We start from the raw sequence: 23,258 nt of genomic DNA on the forward strand, positions 1-23,258 counted from the left end.
AGGAAATATTCTAGTAGAATACTTACAGGATGTATCATATATGACAATGCTTGTGTTTAATAGTTTATGTAACATATCTCAGATATTAGTATAACCTTTTCAGTTATTATATATTTCAAATTTTTAACATAATAATTTGTAGCATAGCATTAGCTTTTAGTCTATTTAATATGCTTTTAAACCTAATTCTCAGTGTGATATGAACACTAGATTTGTGTCTCTCTTAAGGAATCATATTATTAAACTGACCTGTTGCACCAAATGCCCATCTGCAGATGAAACTGAGATAAATGATGTAAAGTGCCTAGTATGAAGCCTGTACATAATAGGTACTTAAGAAATATTATTCCCTTTTCTTAAACATGCTTATTGGTTTGTTATTTTCTCTCTTGTTTTACTTTGTTTGCTGTCATCTTCCCAGACTTACAGGATATGTATTTTCAGAGTATATCACTTCATTAGGAGTACGTGTTTTACACTAGAACTGGTTAGGAAGAATGGAGCCCCTGTCCCTGTATTCCCTTACTTATTCCTAAATCCTGGAAAACGAGGAAGGTACTAGGAGGGAAATTCTTTCCCGCTCATTTGATGTCTGAACTTTTCTAAAATAAATACTGATGAAATATACTGTTTCCCATGTACAGATCCTTTGCAAGCAAAGAAAGTCAGAAAGGTGCCTCCTGGTTTGCCTTCTTCTGTAAGTACCACTTCTTTTTTTTTTTAATTTGTGGTAAGCAAATTAATTTCAGGTATTCAGTATCTGCAGACGGTCAGGATACATTCAGTTGGTGTCAGTAGGCATACTTCACATAGTAATTGTTCTCTGCTTCACAGAATCATTGACTGAGTTAAATCTGAATTCAGTGTTAGGTTTTTAGATTTCTCTGCAATGATTTGTAGCTTACTCATACGCTTTTACTCGGTGTCCCTGTCATTTGAATTCCCCTCTTGGGAAGAGGACTAGGCCGGTAGCTGTCAAAGAAGATCTCCTGTACAGGTCTTTTGATGTTTAATTAGTCATTATGTTGCTGAACTGGAAGACAGACAGAGATTAATAGCTGAGAATCTTAGAAATTTACATTTGTAATAATCCCAATGGAGCTAAAGACATTAGGATTCGACGGACATGTTCGGCTCAGCTTGCCTCAGTAGGACTGAGGTTATTAATATGCATAAATCACCAAGTCAGATGTTCATTGTGAATCTCTTGTGGATTTTAAAGCCTTCATTAAGCCTTTCCTAACTTCAGACTAGCATCAGGAAAGCTTTCGAGCAACTAGTTTGTTGATCCCTCTTTGCTCAAAAATGTATCCTTTGAGAATAAAGAGCTTCATGAGAATAAAGAGGTTGGAAAGGTTTGGTGAACAATCATTAATGGCCATGATAATCTGATGCTGTAGGGGTGTTTGCGCTGTTAAATATACTTTATTCTCTTAAAGAGTAAAAGTATTTGTAAATGAACCTACATCATAAATCCACCTACAATTTAAAAGTCCCTGGTGTGAGAAGGGGAGAGTTTCTTCCTCTCCCTTTGCATAGAACAAATGGGGAGTGGGGCTTTTGGATTGAGGCCGCATGCCTTGTAGGGTACATCTCTTTGTTGTGTAAATAGATGTTGGCCTTTTATTTGGCAGCACTTAACACATGGGCGCAGGTGCTGCTGGGTGAGTCACAGCTCATCCAAGTATACACTGAATGGAATATCCGGCTTGGCAAGTAGTAATCTAGAAGGAGCAGCTTTTTATTTTTTATTAAGGCTGAAGTAGAGATATCATCTTTTTGGTTGTTTGCCTTCCTTCTTTCCTGTGTTCTTCCCCTGCCTTCTCTTCTGTATGATACATGAAAACTCAAATTGGAAATCCTCTTTGAAATTCACTTCCAGATGGATCTGAGTTTTATGCAGCCTAGGGCAGCTGTGCTCGGAACCTGCAGCCTACCTGGAAGGTTGGATTGCAGCTGCAAGCATTCTTAAAAGCTTTTGCTTGCATAAGCACTTGGACCCACTAGAGGCTGAATAGCTGCTTGATAAACAAAATGAACACAATGCCTCAAATCATTATTCCCCAAGACAGGATTTTTTTTTTCAGCAACAGCTAAAAATAGTTGGGCAATTTACATTTTAACAGTTGTGTGCTTTGCAGGGGTAGGTGGTTCCACAGTAGAACATGATTTCTGCTAGATTAACAGAAGTCATATTTAAATCTGACAGAACTGCTAAAACATGGAAGTGTGCAATCTTTCTGGTGATTTGTTACTATAATTCTATAAGAGTAACAAGTTAAATTACATATTAATATTGGTAGGACTATACAGGTTTTAAAAAATAACAAATTAGTAGATGAAAAATTCATCTCATTTCTTTGCCTTATAATATTTTAAGAAACAATATCTTTTTGCTGTTTCATAGTTCTTTCATTTTGAAAACGAAAGGGCAAAAAGGACAGAGTAGCCTGGAAAGAGAATAGAGGAGGTCACCAGTGTTCTTTATGTCCTAATAATAACTGTATTCATTACCTAGAGGTAGTTCTCTATATTGTCTCAGGTCTTAAAGATGAGAGAGAAAGTGAATGAATTTTGATGAAATTTTGATTTCTTTGAGAACCACTAGGCAATTTCACAAGTCAAGCCTACTTATATATATTGTATTACTAGCTGCTTTATTTAGGATTTATTAGATATGTTTCTATAAAAAAGATTAGAAATTATTATTTTCAATTCTATACTTAACATCAGCATTGAACATGATCATACTGCTTTGAAACCATGCTGAACATAGTTTTTCAAACATACTAAAAGTTATTAAGAATATATAAATAATACATACATTTTAATTGAAAATATATTTTAGATTAAATGCTATGTTGAAATCTCAAGTTTTAAAAAAATAATTTTTTTAAACTAAAAACTAGTACTTTGATAAATGATTCTAAAATAACAAACTGAGAACACTTATGGCTACACTACTTACCTTTTCATTGTCTAAAACAAAGGGAATTAAAAGTACCAGTTTTCTATTTGGATGCTTTTACTGAATATATTTAATTCATAGGCCTTTTACAATGTGTATTGTTTAAAAATGGGTATAAAAATGAAAACGGACTATGTATATTTTATTTCATGGTCATTTGTAGATCTTACTTCCCAAACTAGAAACTTCACCGTAATATTTCAGATATCACAGTTTGCTGCTCGTTCAGTCAGTCTTTAGTCATCTGTAAAATGCATGTTACTTTTACCAAAGAAAGTAGAAGAGCTAGGTTAGTACTGCATCGCTTACACAGCTCTGGAAAAAACAGGCAGGGTTACTTAACATGCCAAACTTGGATAACTACATAATATGACCACAGATTGTTGGCTAGAGGCCTTTTCTTTTTGGAAGCCATGCTACATATTTAAGTGTCATAGTTACAAACCTTAGCTCTTCTGTTCCTCTCTGCAGAACAACTGAATGATAATTTCTGTCTGTGGATAAAGGTCTGGTAGCAGTGTATTGACCTTATTAAAGCAGTATGGTCAGTGAGGTTAAGAAAACAGCATGTTCAGATCTGCTGTCTGAGTTATTGATTGGTTGTATGACCCTGGACTTGTCAGCCCTTGAGAAGTTTGGACTAAGTTCCTTTCAGGTCTAAAGTGTTACATTCTTAGGATTTTAAAATTAATATGCTCAGTACCTAACCAAAAGGCATAATGGGCATAGTTTTCTTCTTACTGTTGCAGGAAGGGGGACCCCTTCCAGGGCCCGAAACTGGGCTCTTGTCTAACACTCGGAAATGAATTGTCCGAGGAGACACATGCTGACAAAGCAAGAGATTTTATTGGGAAAGGGCACCCGGGTGGAGAGCAGTAGGTAAGGGAACCCAGGAGAACTGCTCTGCCGCGTGGCTTGCAGTCTTGGGTTTTATGGTGATGGGATTCATTTCCGGGTAGTCTTTGGCCAATCATTCTAATTCAGAGTCTTTCCTGGTGGCGCACGCATCACTCAGCCAAGATGGATGCTAGCAAGAGGGATTCTGGGAAGTGGATAGACACGCGGTGTTTCCTTTTGACCTTCCCCGAACTCTTCCGGTTGGTGGTGGCTTATTAGTTCCGTATTCCTTATCAGGATCTCCTGCCATAAAACAACTCATGCAAATGGTTACTATGGTGCCTGGCCAGGGTGGGCGGTTTCAATCAGTGTGCTTCCCCTAACATTACCAGTGAAAAAATGGTGTTCTTAAATTAAACATGTTAAGTTTTCCACTTGTTTCTCTAGACAGGTTGAAATATTGAACAAAGTGAACTTTTGTAGCAGCAACTATAGAGCGATAGATACCTGGAAATTGAATTTGATCATACACACACCATCATTGCCTGCAGGGAACTAGTGTGACAAACAAGCATTTAGTGAATTAATTGTATATATTTCAGTGAGGCAAGTAAAAGTGTGTACCAAGTACTCTGGAAACAGTTAAGTGTTAACCCTGCCTTGGGAAGTACTAATGGCATCAGGAGTTGATGTTTGAACTCTGACAAGATTAGCAGCAGTTGATACAGATAAAAAACATAGACATGTGAAAAAAATAAACACATTCGAAAGCCACATCTAGAAGTACAGCCTTAACTGAGTTCTATACCCAATACGGCCTTCATGCATTTCCTATAAGGCAGGCCCACTCTCCCATCTAGAGACAATTGAGGAATACATAAGACCAACTCAGGTATGAAAAGGGGTGAATTGTTACGGGAGTCTAGCTTGGATAAAAGCCTGAAGCTTCCTGGCCGATAGCTGATAGGAGGCATTTGTAGTTGTTAGGATCATCTGGGAGTCTTCCTGAGGCATGAGTGTGCTTGGACTTTGCAGGATGTCATCCTTCCTTTTTAGGGCGCCTGAACCTCCCCCTCCTCCGCTCACCACTAACTTTAGTCTTTGTTCTTTGTATGTACACAAGCTGTTTTTCATCTGTATCAGATCTTTACTGAAATAAAACATTTGAGGAAATTTTGAAACACTGGATAGGGATTGAAGGCAATTGTGGTTTGTTTCCTAGTAATTTGTGGGCAGAGTTGAAACATTTGCATTGTATTTGTTACCTTCCTTTACAGTCTCAATGTCACTTTGTTAGAATAACACATATCTTACATGTGTGGGGTTCTGTGCTAACCATTATCTGTATCATCTTGATCTTTAACTTCCTCACGCAAATATACAACAAATACCCTCTTCTTACAAATGAGGAAATTGAGACTCAGATATTAACTTGTCCAGGATTACACATACAGCCAAAAATTACAACCTAACTTAATATCAAAGACCATTTTCTTTTTAATTTGAATGTTAAAGCATATTGTGAATTTTGGCATACTCATAATATGCCTTGGTATATTAAATTTAAAACAGTTTATTCTGTCAGTTATGTTTTTCTTGATCAAACTTATTCATTGCTTTGTTGTTTAAAGACCTACCACCATCTGAAAGGATGATATAGAAAACTAGCACATACTTCCTCGTCAAGCAGATGGGTTTTGTCTGGCCTCAGCTGCTTTTTGTTTTGTAGTGTTAGAGAATGCTTTTAAGTTCCCTGAACACCAAGTTTCTGTTTGTCAAAGGAGATAGTAATGCTTATCTCAAATGTTAGTACATGGGCATTATGTGCCTAACATGTGCCTGGTATATAATAGATACTCAGTAAATGTTCCTTTTTTTTTTCTAGTTCCTATCACTACAGCCTGAAGTTTAAAGGAATTTTTACCATTTCATGTTACCCCCCACCCCTTTTCTTTTTACCGAGTCTTGGGATTTTAGTTCCCCAACCAGGGATTGAACCTTCGGAAGTGAGAGTCCTAACCACTGGACATCCAGGGCATTCCCATACCATACTTTGTTGAAAAGCAAGGAAAAGTTTGAAAACATAAATATTATGATTATTTTTTAAAAAAAGTAATATATGTACTTGGAACATTGTAAGTAGTAAATTGTAGCTGCTGTTGTTAAGAAAGCATTTATTTTCAGAAGAGAAACCCATAAAAGGAGGGGAAATTTGTTGAATCAATTCCTGCTTAGAATTCATGCTAATTATTTTTTGTTTTCTGAAGTATCAAGAGTCTGTACTTTCTTCTTCCCTTTATTCTATCATTGGTTGAACATCTTTATGGTCCTCTGAAGCATTTTTCAGATAGAGGGAAGTTTATTTGTTCTTTATTTCTTGACTTGATGTTAGTATTTCCAAACAGAGATCCTTTTTTTTTTTTTTAATATGCTGCAGAAAATGCAGAATCAAAAAAAAAAAAAAGAAAATGCAGAATCCTGAAATAAGAAAGACATGATACACTTTGCAGATTTTTATCACCAGAAGATAAACACCTAGTCAAATTTCAGAATGCCTTTAGACCCAAATTGTGATCTTGTTCAATAGCATTTGAAAACATCTTTTGAACAACTTGTCATGCCCTGCATCAAAATGACAAATCTTAATTCATTTTCAGTGTAACTGATGTTGACTTAAAAAGTAGTCAAAACCTAAAATTTAAGAATTATTTTTTATTTGGTAGAGATTTTTAGGACTTCAATGTCTGTGACATCCTTGTTTACTGATTTGGCAGGAAATACTGCATTTCTTCCTGATTTAGAGTCCCATGCATAGACTGATGACTATTTGTTTCTTGGTCAAATAGGCTAGTCTTTGTCCTCTGTCTGTAAGTATGTATATATTATTCAACAAAAGGTATAACAGTTTATCAAATAATTGCTTTGCTTTGATTTTTTTGAGAGTTAAACTCCAAAGTGTATTTTATCTCCCCTGCCATTATGAAAAAAAAATTTTTCTGATATTTCGCCCATAAGAAACTTTATTGTTTCTTAGATAAATCAAAGTAACTTACACACCACTTTTTCTTGCTTTGCTGTGGACAGTTATATAGAGTTCTATAACTTTTGGATTGGTCATTGAATGTAGTTTAGGAAATGATTGCTTCCTTTCTCCCAAACTTTTGTGGGAATTAATTTTGTTAGGAATGGCTTTTTTTAATTAATGTGGATATTTTGTCATTTTTAATACTGAATTTTCTATTTTAGGGACACCCCTTGAGATGAACTGGAGATGTTTTGAGTTGGTTCTAAATCACAGAGACCACTAAACTGTCTAAAGATCTAGCATTCTCGTGTACATACTAAATATAATTAGTAAAAACATTAAATAGATAAAGTCAGAATATTAAATTCTGAGAGTGGCTAAAGTGAGGATTTTTTAATAGGAAAGAGAACAAATACAACTCTCTGGAGCTGATAGAAATTAATAACTTAGAAAATCACCACTTAAAAGATTGGTGGTTATCTGAACCAGTAAGAAAAAATCAAGGATTAGAGAACTCTAGAGACATTGTTTACCTCCAGTTTATCCACAAGAATAGTGAGATGAGCAGCAAGTACTATAATTTCAAAGAGAATGTTCTCTGGAAGTCACTAGGAAGCTAGAGTAACTTTTTATAGACAGTTGATTGAGTCCCAACTAGCAAGAATCCTAGTGATTCTAGAATAAATAGTATTTACAGGCAGCACCAGCTTCAGCTGAACTTCATAAAGTGAACACTCCAGCTTCTGAACACGAGTTGGAATAGCTGTTTGCTTAGCTCCTTTAGCTGACAATCCTGTAGGATACACAACTAGGTACTTAAGAGTGTTATTTCAGACTGTTAGATAATCTGTCTCTATTTGAAGGCTACCTCTATATAAAATTTTTCAAGTGGCTGATTCTCTGACCTCATAGGTCCTTCTAGCAGAAAAATCTTAGTATCTAAAAGGAATGGTTCCATAGTCCATTCCAAACTTATACTCAGTTTAGTTATTGAATGAAAGATTTTCTTCATACATTAGTGAGAAGAAATAGCCACTGTTTATACTGACAGTAACTACTGTTCAGAACAGTGTCAGACTTGTATCAGTGTAGATAACGGGCTTTTAATCCATATTTCTAAGATGTTCGTTTTTGTGACAAGCCAGCCCATATTTGATGTTTGTACTGATGTGATGGTTATTTTCTGACCTTTCTTTGTAAAGAAGAAAGAACATGCTGAATTTCACCAGCTTTTGCAATTTATTGAACTCCTCAGCTGCTGTATTTTAGATCTTTGAGACTTTACAAACCAGATGTAAGATAGGACCCAGTGTGTGTGTGTGTGTGAGAGAGAGAGAGATTTGTATGGCTTTTAAAGTGTAAAGTATTAGTTGCTCAGTCGTGTCTGATTCTTTGTGAACTGGAATCCTCCAGGCTCCTCTGTCCATGGAATTTTCCAGGCAAAAATACTGTAGTGAATTGCCATTTCCTTCTCCAAGGGATCTTCCTGACCCAGTGTTCGAACCTGGATTTCCTGTATTGCAGGCAGCTTCTTTACCGTCTGAGCCACCAGGGAAGCCCATAAAGGATATGTGGTTGAATTCTATAAATGCTTTTAGATTTTTAAGCCCACTGATGTGTCATTCAACATCAGTAAAACCATAAAGTTTTTTTGGTTTTGTTTTTTATCTAATAAAATAGAGGATTATTTCTTCAAGTATAGGAAAGAAGGTATAAATTAAGAAGCTCCGAATTTTACCACTGGGGATGTTTAGGGCTCTAGATTTTATTCTAAGTTAGGGAAGATATTTACATCCTAAGTAATTTGATGACATGAAATTTGCCATCACTAATATTCCCTTTGTTTAACTAGTGATGATTTTAGTTTGAAAAGTCATTTACTGTACTCCTATAATAATTTCAAGGACTGTAGGACGTCCCTGGTGGTGCAGTTGACAGGGATCTACCTGCCCATGCAGAGGGATACGGGTTTGACCCCTGGTCTGGGAAGATTCCACATGTTGAGGAGCAGCTGGCCCCTGCACCATAACTATTGACACCCACATGACTAGAACCCATGAACCACAACTACTGAGCCTGTGTGCCACAACAACTGACGCTTGCGTGTTTAGAGCCTGTGCTCTGCAACAAGAGAAGCCACCCCGGTAAAGCCCACACAAAGCATCGAAGACCCAACACAGCAGAATAAGTGAATAAAAATTTTTTTAAATAATTTCAAGGAATGTAATGTATACTGTATAGATAAGTTCATAGTTAGACTTCTAAGAATTTTAAAAACACTTGTAGCTCCAGGATGGTTTCTTATTCTCCACCCCCGACCCACGCCGCCCCTGTGTTTGTATTCATTGAACAAATTTTAAATGGAATAATATTTTTTAAAATTTTGACTGTGCTGAGTCTTTACTTGGACAATGTGGGCACCTCTTTTTTTTTTTTTTTTTAAATGTGGGCACCTCTTTAATTGCAGAGTCCAGGCTTAGTTACCGCAAGACATGTGGGATCTTAGTTACCCAGTCAGGGATTGAATCCACATTCCGCCCACTGGAAGGCAAATTCTTAACCACTGGACTTCAGGAAAGTCCCTAAACAAATTTTAAAGGGTTAGCCCTTCAAATTTTTGGGTTTTTTTAAATTTTTTAATTACCTGCATTTAATTTAATATATAAACCAATATAGGAGAAGGGGATGACAGAGGATGAGATGGTTGGATGGCATCACTGACTATGGACATGAGTTTGAGCAAGCTCCAGGAGTTGGTGTTGGACAGGGAAGCCTGGCGTGCTACAGCCCATGGGGTCACAAAGAATCGGACATGACTGAGTGACTGAACTGAACTGAATGACCCAATATATCTGTAATATGGCAATATTTTATTAATTTTCAAAAATAATTTGGTTCTAGAAGTTGTTTCTGGAAAATTTGCACAACCAAAATTTAGAAAGTAAAACTTAACTTGTAAAATCAGGTGGTGAACCATATTTGGCCACAACTGTCGATGGGCATGAGTTTGAGTAAACTCTGGGAGTTGGTGATGGGCAAGGGAGGCCTGGCATGCTGCAATTCATGGGGTCGCAAAGAGTCAGACACGACTGAGTGACTGAACTGAACTGAATGATTTGTGAACCCCTGCGTTAGACTTAAAGAACATAAGTTAAGTATATGCCTAGAGTAGATATATTCTTACCTTCATAAATCTACTTCCTATGAAAAGCAGACCCAAAGAGAAACAAAATAAATAAAATTAAGTATTTTTTTAGACATGTACCATGTTTTTTGTTTGTTTGCTTTTAGATCCATTACTTGATACTCATTAGTCCCTTCATCATTTGCTTAAGTTCCTGGGCACATACAGACTTTCCAGGACAGTTATTTGCCCTAAAATGTACCTGACTAGGATAGTTGAAGGAACTTCATATATAAAGTAGGTGCCATGATGTCATAATTTTTCTAGAACTTAAATGTCATTTTAGGTGATAATATACAGAATAGTTTATGGCATCAAAAATAAGTCATGTAGAGATATATTATTAAATGTTTATTTGAAACAGTTGAGTTCAAAAAGTAATTTAAGTTTGATATAAACAACTCTACTATAATTTTTTCCTTAAACTTAACATATACATGTCCCCAGTCACCATATTTTCTACCCTGGTTCAACTTCCTCATAGAACCCAAAGCTAAAAAGGTAGTTCCTGGCAGCTTGAGAATCAGTTTGAACCCACGTGTGCTTGTGAAACAGATTGCATTCAAACATGACATGTCTCTCTCTAAACTTAAAAGCTACATTCAGAACTTGAGAATCTTTACTCAGATGACTAGAAAACTAACTTTTTTGTTGTTAACATCTGTAAATTTAAGTGAATATTTATGGTTCTTATTTTGTTAGTTTTTTGATGGCTAGTGTTAATAAGAAATAATGCTTAATAAGTAATAAAACTTAAGGCAGGAGGAGAAGGGGACCACAGAGGATGAGATGGTTGGATGGCATCACTGACTTTTGATGGACATGAGTGTGAGCAATCTCCGGAAGTTGGTGATGGACAGGGAAGCCTGGTGTGCTGCAGTCCATGGGGTCGCAAAGAGTCGGACACAACTGAGCAACTGTAGTGAACTGAATAAAGCTCAAGTTTTTCTGACTTGAACTTGATAATTTTTTAAATGTCATTATATTGACATTATTTGAAGTCAAGCTATCAATATCTTTTCAACATCATCAAAAGATACTTGTAAATTTTAAAAATCAATCATTTGAACGAGAATTAGAAATTCATTGCTACTAGCGTGGAATGTGTTTAGTAAATCTCCACTGAGGTTTAATTCATGCAAATTCAAATTCATTCATTCAGGTGAATTCATTCTATTAAAGTTAGTGACTATAGAGTGCTTGTTGTGAATTAAAAATTCTTCTAGGCTTTAGATGTTTAAGTAACAATAAACCATGGTCCTCATACTCTGTCTTCAAGATGCTTATAGTCAAAGATAACTTTGACCTTTGGAAATAAGCTAAGTTTAAAATTTATTTCATTTGAGAAATTACTACCCTCTGGGAATGTAGTGGAGTATCCAGGACATGCTTTTTGAATTAAATTAAGAGGATAAAAATAAATACTGTGAAGCAATTATTTTATGTTATCTATATCTATAACAGGGAACATCATCTGTTAATGACTTTCTGCTCCAAGCTGTACCTTTCAGCTTCCTCCTACTCTTACTGTTCAGATCATCAAAAATAAGTTAACTTGCTTTTTTGGTACAAAATACTGAACTATTTGTCCTATTTTTTCCCCCTCAGTTAGGGCTTCCCCATCGCTCAGTTGGTAAAGAATCCACCTGCAAAGCCGGAGACCCCGGTTCAGTTCCTGAGTTGGGAAGATCCCCTGGAGAAGGGATAGGCTACCCACTCCAGTATTCTTGGGCTTCCCTTGTGGCTCAGCTGGTAAAGGATCTGCCTGCAATGCAGGAGACCTGAGCTTGATCCCTGGGTTGGGAAGATCCCCTGGAGAAGGGAAAGGCTACCCACTCCAGTATTCTGGTCTGGAGAATTTCATGGACTGTATAGTCCACGGGGTCGCAAAGAGTCAGAGTGAGCGACTTTCACTTTTACTTTCCCTCAGTTGTGCAGTACTCCTAGTTACACACAATAATAGGAATAGATTTGTGCTCCAAATGGTAAATTACAAGTAATTCAGCTATTAACTCTGCAGTGTGCAAGGACTGATGTAATTAACAATGCATGATCATGATCTTCATAGGGCAGATCACTATGGAAAACTGTAATACAGGAAACCTTTCTTTAAAGGGAAAAAAGTTACAGTTTCATTGATATAAAAGTAAAACAGTTGTTATTTTCCCATACTAAAATTATCTTCAAGAATGATCATTTCTTACCACCTGTTGCTATCTTCATTATCCAAATCACTTTTATCTCTCTGCTGAATAAGGAAGCATCTTCCCAACTGGGGCTTCCCAGGTAGCTCAGTGGTGAGTGTAGGAGATGCAGGAGACCTGTGTTTGATCCTTGGGTGGGGAAGATCCCCTGGAGGAGGAAATGGAAACCCACTCCAGTATTCTTACCTGGAGAGAGGCAAAAGAAAATTCCATGGACAGAGGAGCCTGGGAGGCTACAGTCCGTGGGGTCGCAAAGAATCAGACGCAACTGAGCAAGCACACACGCACTTCCCAATTGACCTCCCAGTTTTCCTTAAATCATTTTTTTTAACATAGGCCAATCCTTTTAACATTTAAGTCAGATGATACCCTTCTGCTCAAAATTCTCCAGTAGCATCTCTTATCACTGTAAAACCAAAGTCCTTAAAATGGCTTTCAAGATCCTTGTTATCTGTTCCCTGCTACCCCCCAGACTTCATCTTCAACTAATTTATCCCTCTAGCCTTCCCACCCTTAGTACCAATATAGCTAGTTTCCTTAATATTTTTCTCTTTGGTCACCTGTCAGTTTATCAGTGGAGAATCTTTCCTGACCATCTTGTATAAAATGGCAACATGCCCCATATTCCCCTCTTTCCTTTCCTGCTACGTTTTTCTCTGAAACATTTACTGCCATCTGATGTACTAAGTGTTAGTCGCTCAGTCGTGCTCGACTCTGCAACCTCATGGACTGCAGCCCACCAGGCTCCTCTGTCCATGAGATGTACTATAGTTTGTTTATTCTTTATCTGTTTCACCCAGGAGAATCTTGGTACTTTCATTGTTTATTGCTTTATCAGAATACTTATGTTGTTTATTGCTTTATCAGCAACTGCTAGGTACATACTAGATGCTCAGTGAATATTTGTTGAATAAATAAACAAACTCAGATGACAGCCATAGTTCTTTCTTCCTGGATCATACTCAGTTGACTTAGGAGGTATAAACAACATACTGGAAAATCTGAAATTAACATATCCTTCAGAAGAACTAGATATATTTTAGCTATATACTATAAAATGTTTAACATACTTAGACTTTGTAAAAGCTTTTCAGGGAGTGGTGGAAGAAAAAGCTCCAGTTTTTCATCAGAAAGGTGGAAGTCTTTTCTGTGGCAAAGATCACTGAAATTCTTCCCATTTACATAGACCTAGTCTTTCTCTCAGTTAGATACATCACAGCTAGGAAGACCTGCATTTGGTTGTTCATGTGTGGTCTAAGCATTTAGCATTTAATACTTGTGATCCTGTATTCATATTACCTTTATTCCAATTTTAGTAGTAGTAACACAGTTGAAATTTTTTATATCGATCAGTCATTTCAGTCTGAAATAATCAGTGTTAGAGCAGTCCAGTGTTCCTCAAGATCACACAGCTGTGAAGGCACTGCGGTCCTTCTACCTGCTTTTCACTCTCTATTCTCCTGTTATACCCTGTAAACTGTCCACCTTGCATATTCATTACAGCCACCTTTGTTTATAACCCACAGAACAGTCTCTGTTATGATCTACAATGTTCTCCAGCCAAAAGGCACAAAGAAGCAAACAACAGGCCCAAGTTCTTCATTACAGAAGAGTGCAGAGGCCACAGCCTGCTTAGTTAAGATGGGCTCTCTTGAGTTAAAGATTGACTCCTTAACTCTTTGTTGCCTGATGAAATTATAACAAAGCCATCTCTGTAGAGGCTTACATGTTTATTTGAAGAATATGGCCAAAAAATCTTTAATTTTCATGGTGATGCTATAGTAAACATAAAATGTCTGACCTGTAGGTTAAACTGCACATTATTAAGAAATCAAAATTGTATTGAGCTGATTAGATGACAGAGTTAGGTAGGAGTTGTTACCTGTTGGTAAGATGTCAGCTCTTCTTAATTGTTTTGTTTTTACAGTTTTTCCTAGACACTATAGAGCTGTTTAAAAAGATGTTAGTTTTAAATGAAAATATTATTAGACAATGGAAATATATAAACCCCTTGTAAAGATAATTCATTTGCAAGTGTATAAATGTTGTTAGAAGACAAAAAGCATTTTGATTCTTAGATTAGAATTGAGAAGTTATAATTATGTTTTTTGATTCCCTTCCTGATCAGTCTTTCATTTTATGTGAGACTGTAGGCTTTTAACTGTGCCACTCAAAGGTGTGATTATAAAAATACAATATAAAATTGGTGTGTTAACATTAGGTATCATCTATGCCAGTGAGTCTTAATCTGAGTTTTCAAAGTTAATAATAGAAGATGTAAATCTTTCAGAAACCTAACGAATTGTGTAACTTACTGAAATAAATTATCCATGCTGTTGAAAACATCAGATTTCTTTCACTAAAATTCTTTCAGCCCAGCATGGCAATGCTTCGTTTTAATCAGAAGTTCTGAATGGAAGTTGCATGTTTGTTTTTTTTGTTTTTTTTAACAGGGAAAAATATTTATTATAACTTAATAAAAAAGTTTGGGAGAAAAAAATCTTTCAAAATAAGAATTCAGTGCTTTGGGGTGGAGTAGATAATAAAAGGTTTTATTGGTGGTGAAATGGCTAGGAAATCTTTGGCCTAGTTTAATGCCTGTGTTTTCCAGAAATGGAAACTTAGACTCAGAGACATTCAGTGACCTCGCCTATGCTCTCATGCCTCCTCAGAGGCAGAGCTAAAACCTAAGTCCCTGTCTTCTGACTCCCAGTCCAGTGCTCTTTTTCATCATATGGTATGACTCAGTGTCTGGAACCTGAGCAGCCTATCTCATGTTACAGAGGACTAATAAACGATAGGGAGAATTATTCTGCCCTTCTGTAAGTACTTGTGGTAAAGATACATAGAACAAGTAGCTTAATGCATTTTTTTCTTTCAGTTTTGTGACTGGTTCTCAATCTTTCTGGTAAGGGCCACTTGTTGGGGTGGTGTATTGCCTTTACCAGTGAAGCATACTAAGCATTACTGAAACTTTTAATTCATTTTGCTTTGAACTGACACCATCTCCCATCTCCTCCCCTGTTGATTATACCCTCCTCAGATGTATTTTCAAACTAAAGTATTGTTTGGTTTTTGTTGAGAATGGTCACCAGAATTTAGTGGTAAGAAATTTTTATTTTTAGGATAGATCTTTTCATAAATTCACAGTCTGCATGATTTCTTCCAGTGAGTATAGCCAAAATGAACTCTACTTAATCATTCAATATATAAGGCAGAGTGATTTGGTGGATTCTCAGTACTTAGCTAATTAGAGGTATGAAGTATTAAAAAATTACTACCACTAGCAAGAATTTTTATTGGAACAAAACAGAGATTAGGGGCCAGAAATAACTTAATGTATAAGTTACTTAAAGTTTCCAGTTGCAGATTCTTGAAATGGCTCTGGGCTAAGATGCAGATGTTACTTCTGGTCTCTTTAAAAATAAATTTAAAATAGACTAGACTATCATGGGACTGTTCCATTTCTCATAAATTGAAAGGAACTGGTACGTTCCTGCTCAGAAGAAAAAATTACACAGGTCGAAGAAGAAACCAAAAAAAAAAAAAAAGAGGTAGCTCTGCTTAATGGAGAGCTAACTGGACCCAAGATCAAATTGTTTATGGTTTAAAACAATAGTTTTATTTGCTCCTAGTTTTATTTTGTTGTTACCTGACAAGTCAGTAGTGCTGCAGTACCCTGTCCCAGTCTTTAAAGTGCTTCAGAAGTGCTGGTTTATTAAAGAATTTTAAAACCAGGGTGCTCTCCTCAATTTTTTTTTTTTTTTTTACCCTCACAAACGTCATTAGGTAGTGCTGTGATTATAGAGCCATCTGCAGGAAAATTACCAAGTTGCAACATGGTTAATGATTCTCTTACCATGTTATTTCAATTGGTAAATGAGAAGTGACAAACTGCAGTTCCTGTGGGGAAAGAAATGGACAGCCAAGAGATGCAGGAATTACTAGGTAGGGGGACTCCCCACTTTAATTTTTCAAAGAAAACTCCTTTGTCATAGTGAGTTCATGATCAAAAGAAACATGCAGTTTGCTTCAGGTTTTACATATTCTCACTAGTTGTAGTTCTGTTTTGTTGAAAGGTATTTAGTGATTGCCTTTAGAAGCTTTGTGTGATCTGTTAGTTCTGTTCATGTTAATGACAGAGGGATACTATTTATTTAGCTCAAAAAGACCAGTATTTAATATTCTCTTCCAGGAGGTATAGCTCTTTTTACAGATCCTCATTTTGGTCATATGGTTGTCAAAAGGGGAATTAAACAAGTGTTCTTTTGCCCTATAAGCACAGTTTATATAGCTGACCGTTTACATTGGCTATACATGTAAGTGTTTTCTATTTTGTTAATCATCACGCATTTCTAATACTCATGTTAGAGATCTTTGTAAAGAGATGATCAGAAATCTGATGTTCTATGTCTGAGACAGATGATGTGATTTGTGAACTGTAGCATGAATTTTACTCTGCTCTGAGAAGTTGGTGTATGTGTGTGTGTGAGTTGCTCCTCACATCCAAGCAATATCCAGGTAAACTGTGTACCAGTATTCAGACCAATCTGTAATGTAACTATAACTCTGATGATTGGTTTGACTGAGATTTGACTCAAAATTAAGTCATAATTGAAACGTTTGAAAATATCATCTGAGGAAAGATCATAAAATCAGGTCTTTCATGTTTAATCTTTTCATACAGTGGAAAGACAGTATTTAGGAGCCTTTTTACTGATTGATTAGCACCAGCAAGATGAGAGTAATATTATTGAATTAGAAGAGGCATTATATGATTCCAGATAAATAGCATTATTATATTTAAACAATAGGTACTGATTGTCAATGGATTGGTCTGAAAGAGATGCATTATTTCGCTAGAGTTTTATGTTCTTTTTTTTTTGCAAAAGTAAATTTTCTATATTGTGAGGATATTAGAAAAAAACAGAAGACCAATTTCCTGACCCTTGGGAATCATTTTATTTACAAAACAGGATATACTAGAAAAATTTGCAATATAATGTTCAGATATAAAAGCCTGGACTCTTTTGGTATCTGATTTGGCATCCGATTTAGTTAAGCAGGCCATCTGAAATACTGCACATTTAGGAGAGAGCATTCATTCACCAGTCATCTTTCTACATGCTAAATAAGGAAGAGGAGACACTAGGGAAGGGTATTTTGCTTTTGTATCTGCCCACTTGTAGATTCTCTTATTTATTGTCCTTTTAAACCTGTCTTCACCCCACCCACCCCCCCACCTTCCTTACAGCCAATAATGTATTAGTATTTTACTGAGTATTCATAAAGCAGGAAGATATTGAGTTCATCTGTGGGACTATTCACTTATAAACTTTGTTTGGCTTTGTTTTTTGCTCTGGAAGTCTTGTTTTCCAGGAATTAATTCCCTTAGAAATAATGTTGAGACTTTTCATGAGGAATTCTGTGAGTGGGTTTTAGATTTATATTTCTCACCAGATCTTCTGGCCTTTGGTTACACTGGAATGTTGCCTGCTTGTATTAGAAAAATGTACAGTAAGATTGACCACTAACTAGCCTTTATTAATTAGTTAATTCAAGATATGTAATAAAATTAAATTGAAATTTTTGTTTAAAAACTTTTTAGAATTTTAGGTCACTCTGGAAACATTCTTGTTGTGGATAGTTTAACAAACAGGTTTGAGAGTTACAGTGATTGGGAATATCAGGGATAAAGAAGAGCTAATAAATTAAAATATTGCATGTGTAATCCAAGGAGATTTTGCATAGCTCTCCAAGGAAGATTTATTTCCCAGTCAACATAAAAATAAGAAGGAAATGGAGGCCTGGAATTTAATCAGAAAGTCTCTACCTAGTAGGTTTTTTGGAAACATTTTCCCCTAAATCTTCAGGAAAGAAGTAAATTGCATAGGCAAAACACATAATAGCCTTTTCTTATCTAGTTTAGGTCTGTGCTTAATGATTGTTGGAATGGTAAATAAACATCACATCCTGAACTACGGAGGGTGGGGAAGGGTATTTAAAAGTCAGTGAAATGCAGTAATCCTCAAACCAGGAATCATCAGTTTGCCAATAAAAGATGTATGGCTCCAAGTCATATTTTTTCAGGGTTCTCTGACATTTTCATTAATCATGTTGCCAGTGTATACAGTAATGCCTGTTTTGCTATAAAAGTTGGTAATTTTTTTTTTTTTTAGATTGTTGGCCTTGGTAGTATGAATGTTGAATCAGATCACATAATCTTAGAAGAACACATAAGTGATTACATAGAATTGTGGGTGGAAACAATTCAGGATAAAAAGTGCACGACAGTTCAGAGCTCCTGTGCAGACTGCACGTCTGTCTGAAATCAGGTTTAAAAAGTGGCCCTGTCTCCAGCTGACTCGTTTTGTCAGACTGAGTCATAGGATTAACCCTTGACATGTTCCTTCAAAAAAAAAACAGGCAAAGATTAAACAACTGCATTGACTAGAGCAGCACTTGATCCATCTATATGCATTTTTTCCTGTAATATGATTCTGCTTAGGAAAAAAAATTGTGCTGCAGCTGTTACATAGATTAAATTAGATTTTTTTCAAGAAATATTTTTGAGGAAGCAACAAAGGACTTTATCATGGAAGATAATTTGTAACTGTGATAAGAAAAATGACTGTCTCCATCAACCCGTTTTAAGTTTCCTTTGGGTGAGGCAGACTTCAAAAAGATAGTATTTTGGAGTAACAAAGTTAGAAGACCTTATCATAGCATACAAGCAAAATACAGGAACATTTTATTTAAATTCTGCCAGTTTTCTTGATGACTTGCTGTTTTTGAGGAATAAATTTAATGCCATGTATATGTAAACTCCCACCTTGTCTCTTCTCTCAAGTTTCTACATCCACTCTCAATTTAGACAGTAGTGTATAAGAGTGATTGTGTTGTGGGGGGGGTTAATTTAACATATGTATGAATTTTGGATCTATGTTTTTGAGAGGAAGAATGAAAAGTTGGAAGCAAAAACTTAATTAATTACTGAGCTCTGCTTAGAAACTATTATGTTTCAACCTTCAGGTTTCAGATCTTAGCCAGATCTTAGCCAGTTCTTAATAAACTGCTTCAGACCAGCAAAAGAGTATGATACTGTCTGGCCTTTACTCTGATCTTTTTTAACTTAGATATTTGTTTCTGCTTTCAGAATACCGTATAGTTGCCTCTAAAATAAAGGAATTGTTAATGAAATACTCAAATTTTCAATGTGCTTTAATAGCAAAGATTGCACAGTTGGATTTATTATTATGCTGTTTGTTTAACAAACATCATAGTACTGTCTCTTTTCTGGCAAGCCCCAAAGAAATGAGCCTAACTACTATAGGTGGATTTCTTTTTTTTAAATCAGTGTAAGTTTTCTGTTTGGAGCACTAGTTGTAGGAAGAGACTGTTGAAGTGCCTTGTGGCTCCCCCCTTTGCCCCAGTTCTCTACATTTATAGCTAAGAGTAGGTTTTTTTACATTTTTAATGATTCAGGGGGAAAAAGGAAATTTTATTTTGGATGGTTGATTGTCCTTTTTTTTTTTTAAGCTCTGTCAGAGAGAGACTATGTCTATAAAAGACTAAAATTTACTTGAATGGTTTTAAGGCATGACATTGTTAATTGTAAGTCAACGCTTTTTACACAGCTCTCTGAGGATTGAAACGAGTCTTTGTGGTCTCTCAGGAGGGAGGAAGTTACAGACCACTCTGCAGACTGGCATTTTAATGGTCTGTTGTACAGTGATGTTCTTTTGCAGCTGCTGCTTAGCCTTTTCTATATCTGGAGAGTGTAGGGAGGTTTTATTGTTATTCCGACACCATCAGCTTTTAAAACATTATGAACTTAGCTGGCCTTATTGTCTTACTCGGTTTTATTGTTATATTTTAATCAATATTTTTCATAAGAATGGAGAGTTTGGCAGTTCCTCACAGAATATTTCTGGAATATTCCTTTAGAGGAATTCTGCTTCATGAAAGGTGCCTTTAAAAAAAGTGATGTGTCCCCTTTTTGCAGCTTGTGAGCCCTCCTCTGATTATCACAGTTCTGGGAGAACCTCCGAGGCGCAGGGAGAAGAGATAATACAAAGAGGTTTTGATGGAGAGGATTGGGGGCAGCAACGCAGGGATGAGAGGGAAGAAAAGTTGTTACTCTGTTTTTCTGGGTTAGAGTGCACACCAAAAGACAAATTGAAAACTTTTTAAGTAACAAGATATGTTTGTGTGTAAGAAATAAAGTATTTACCAAAAAAAAAGCCTAAGACCTTTTGACTTCTAAGTATAATGAATTTTTTAAATCTGTGAGACATTCTCACACTGATTATTTTTCCTTTTTGAGAAATTTGAGCATTAGCATAAAAGTTTGAATATATTAAATATTAGTTAAGAATGATAGTAAACTTGAAGGAAAGACTTCTGAGAAATCCATTTTAGTTTATTAGCAACAGTGAACATTTTGTCTATACATACCAGCCTTTCATCTTTTTATGTAAGGAAAAACAAAACCTTGTTTGTTTTTTCTTTTTAATTATTCAGTTGCTTCGTACATATCCTAGAACAGTGAAATCCATTGTAAACTTTCATTTGGTATTATGAGTGAGGAATTTAAGGAGCTTTAGAACTGAAAACCTGTATTAAATATTTATGTTTAAAAACAGATCATTTATTTTCAAGATAATTTTTTGAATTGTTGGAATGAGCTTTTTCATGAAATGTGTTCCTCTCAAATTTTTTCCATACAATTTTTATAACATAAAAAATCATGGTTCTAGCTAGTTGAGAGGTACTTACATGACAGGTCTGCTTTCTCCAGGAAGTGACTTTGTACATGGCTTAACTGTTTAGATCCTTCTTGTTACACATGATTCAGTGTTTCCAAATCCTGATTGCTTGATCATAGTTTATCAAAGTTGGAAGCAACTTTAGGCCATGCCAGATGGTAATATCTTTAGAAGTGTAGCAAGCTAGGTTTCCCTGCTAGAAGTGCTCTAATTTAATTAAAACTAAAAACAGATTAGCATATCTGTCAGTTTGCCTTTCTTTGAGAGAGACTTATATACCATAATATGACAATATTAATAATTCCTTGGGCTATATGCCTCCAGGACACTATATTGCTTTTTATTATTTAGCACTTGTGACTTTTATTTTTTAAAATTCCAAAATTTGTTTTATCAGTGTCCACCACCCTTGCAAGAACTTGATAGAGATTGAAAGAGGTTACTTACAGCATAAACCCTCCCTCTCTGCTCTGTGAGTTGGTTCAGTCCTATTTTGCATAAGTTCCTTTTGAGTAGATCCATGTGTGGATGCATAGTGCTGAAGACTTAACTCTGTTGGGCTGTGTGGATGTATGTGTTAGAGAGAAGCTGTGTGTATTAGCTACAAATAATAACATTTTCAAAATCAACATGTATTGTGCCTATCCTGTCCCTGGAATGGGCAGCAGTTCTTTGATGTATTACTACAATGGAAAAACGGTAAGTCTTTTTCTTTGTTCAGATAGCTTCTTAGTGGCTTGTTTAAGGGAAAGCAGGGTAGATTAATTACTTTTTACTAAAACCTGTGAGGTTTTGTTTTGTCATTTTCTACACTACATTAAGAACGTGTGTTTCTTTGTAAGTAAGGTTGGAAAGTTGTCTTTGACACAGTTACAATAGTTTCTTACTTTTATTTTTAAAATAATATCTGACAAATTCAAGTTTATTTTTTATTTTATTGTTAATGCCTGATGTCTACTAGCAGTGAGCTTCAAACTACATTAGTTTCAATGTTTTCTTATGTTGTAAACATGTAATTTGTATGTAAAATACACATTTAACAGAGAGAAAGAGAAAGAGGAAAGATTGCTTGATGCTTTGTAGATAGAAGGGAAAGATGAAAGTCATCTTGGATATTCATAAAAATAACAAGTATGAAGCTCTGGGAATGATTAGGGAAGCAGTCAGCTAGTGAGGGCCGTATTTCCTGTTTGGAGTTTCGGGTCCAGAGCCTGACTTTACTCGGATACCATCTGTTTCCAATCAGACTAGAATTTTGACCCTGTACAGATTCATAAAATAAATCACTATTTTTCAAAGAATGCATTTATACATCTTCCAAAGAATTTATTTCTAGCCAATTTATAGCACATGCTTCAATGTTTTAAAATAATACCTTTTTGTGTTGCTAAGTAAAACTTTTCTACTTTTTAATTTCTCAGTATTAATTACATAGTATACTGTTTCCACAGTCAGAGGATTTTGTATATCCTAAAAAGAAAGTAAACGTCTCTGAAATATTCAGTAGAAGTTATCTTTATAAGATAGTTGATAAACATAAAAATGTTATTAGTGAATAACAATCTTGAGTTTATGTCAGGAATTCGGTTTTTTCCTCCTTCGTCATTCCAAAACAATGTTTGATCTCAGGTGTTTTATTAAATACATAAATGACTTTAGTGATTTTTTTTTTTTTGGTCATTAATGTAGACATTTTCGGTGTTAATCTTTGAAGTTACCAAGAAATTAATCACATTCATGTTTGTCCCTTCCCTTTTTACCACTTGAAAATGTTGTAAAGTATCATATGGCTTTAACCATGGTACATGAGAACTAAAGAAAGTACTTTTTCATTCTCTGACTGCTTGGTAAGGCCTCTTTGGACTTCGTTAGCATTTGGTTCTTAACTTTTGAGTAAGCTTTCTTAACAGATGACAGTCAAGCCAAAATTTCATAAACTCGTTAAAAAGTATGTGTTCACACTACCCATATAAACAGAGCTTTGAAGAATGTAAGAGGTAGATTTAGATGCATAGTATAGGTGAAATAATTTGATGTCTATATAATTTCCTTGCCAACTGTCTTTCAAATATGAAAATATTTTTCTTCTGTGTCCAATTTTAAGTAAAATAGTCTGTTTGAAAATGGTGTGTGTGTGAGTTTAGTAAAATTAATTATACAAGACCCCTGAAGCAGATAGACTATAACTCAAATTGAGTTTAGATTTTATTCTTTTGCTAGCACAGATCACTCTATTACAGCATTTCTCTTTGTTCTACATTGCGGGGGTGGG

General features: G+C 35.5%; 1 protein-coding gene across 11 annotated transcripts in view; it reads left to right on the forward strand.

Annotated features, from left to right (window-relative positions):
• Nucleotides 1-23,258, forward strand: part of TCF12 (transcription factor 12) — a 391,020-nt gene that overhangs the window by 308,884 nt on the left and 58,878 nt on the right. For 8 of the 11 annotated variants that reach the window (XM_043921192.1, XM_043921189.1, XM_043921191.1 and 5 more), the window contains one exon: nucleotides 645-697. In XM_043921192.1, coding sequence (XP_043777127.1) covers nucleotides 645-697 — 53 coding nt within the window. Of the gene's footprint in view, nucleotides 1-644; nucleotides 698-21,497; nucleotides 21,686-23,258 lie in introns of those variants that run through there. The other 3 variants (XM_043921197.1, XM_043921201.1, XM_043921198.1) reach the window with 3 other exon arrangements.

This window comes from Cervus elaphus, chromosome 12, assembly GCF_910594005.1.
Source record: "Cervus elaphus chromosome 12, mCerEla1.1, whole genome shotgun sequence".
Taxonomy (NCBI): domain Eukaryota; kingdom Metazoa; phylum Chordata; class Mammalia; order Artiodactyla; family Cervidae; genus Cervus; species Cervus elaphus.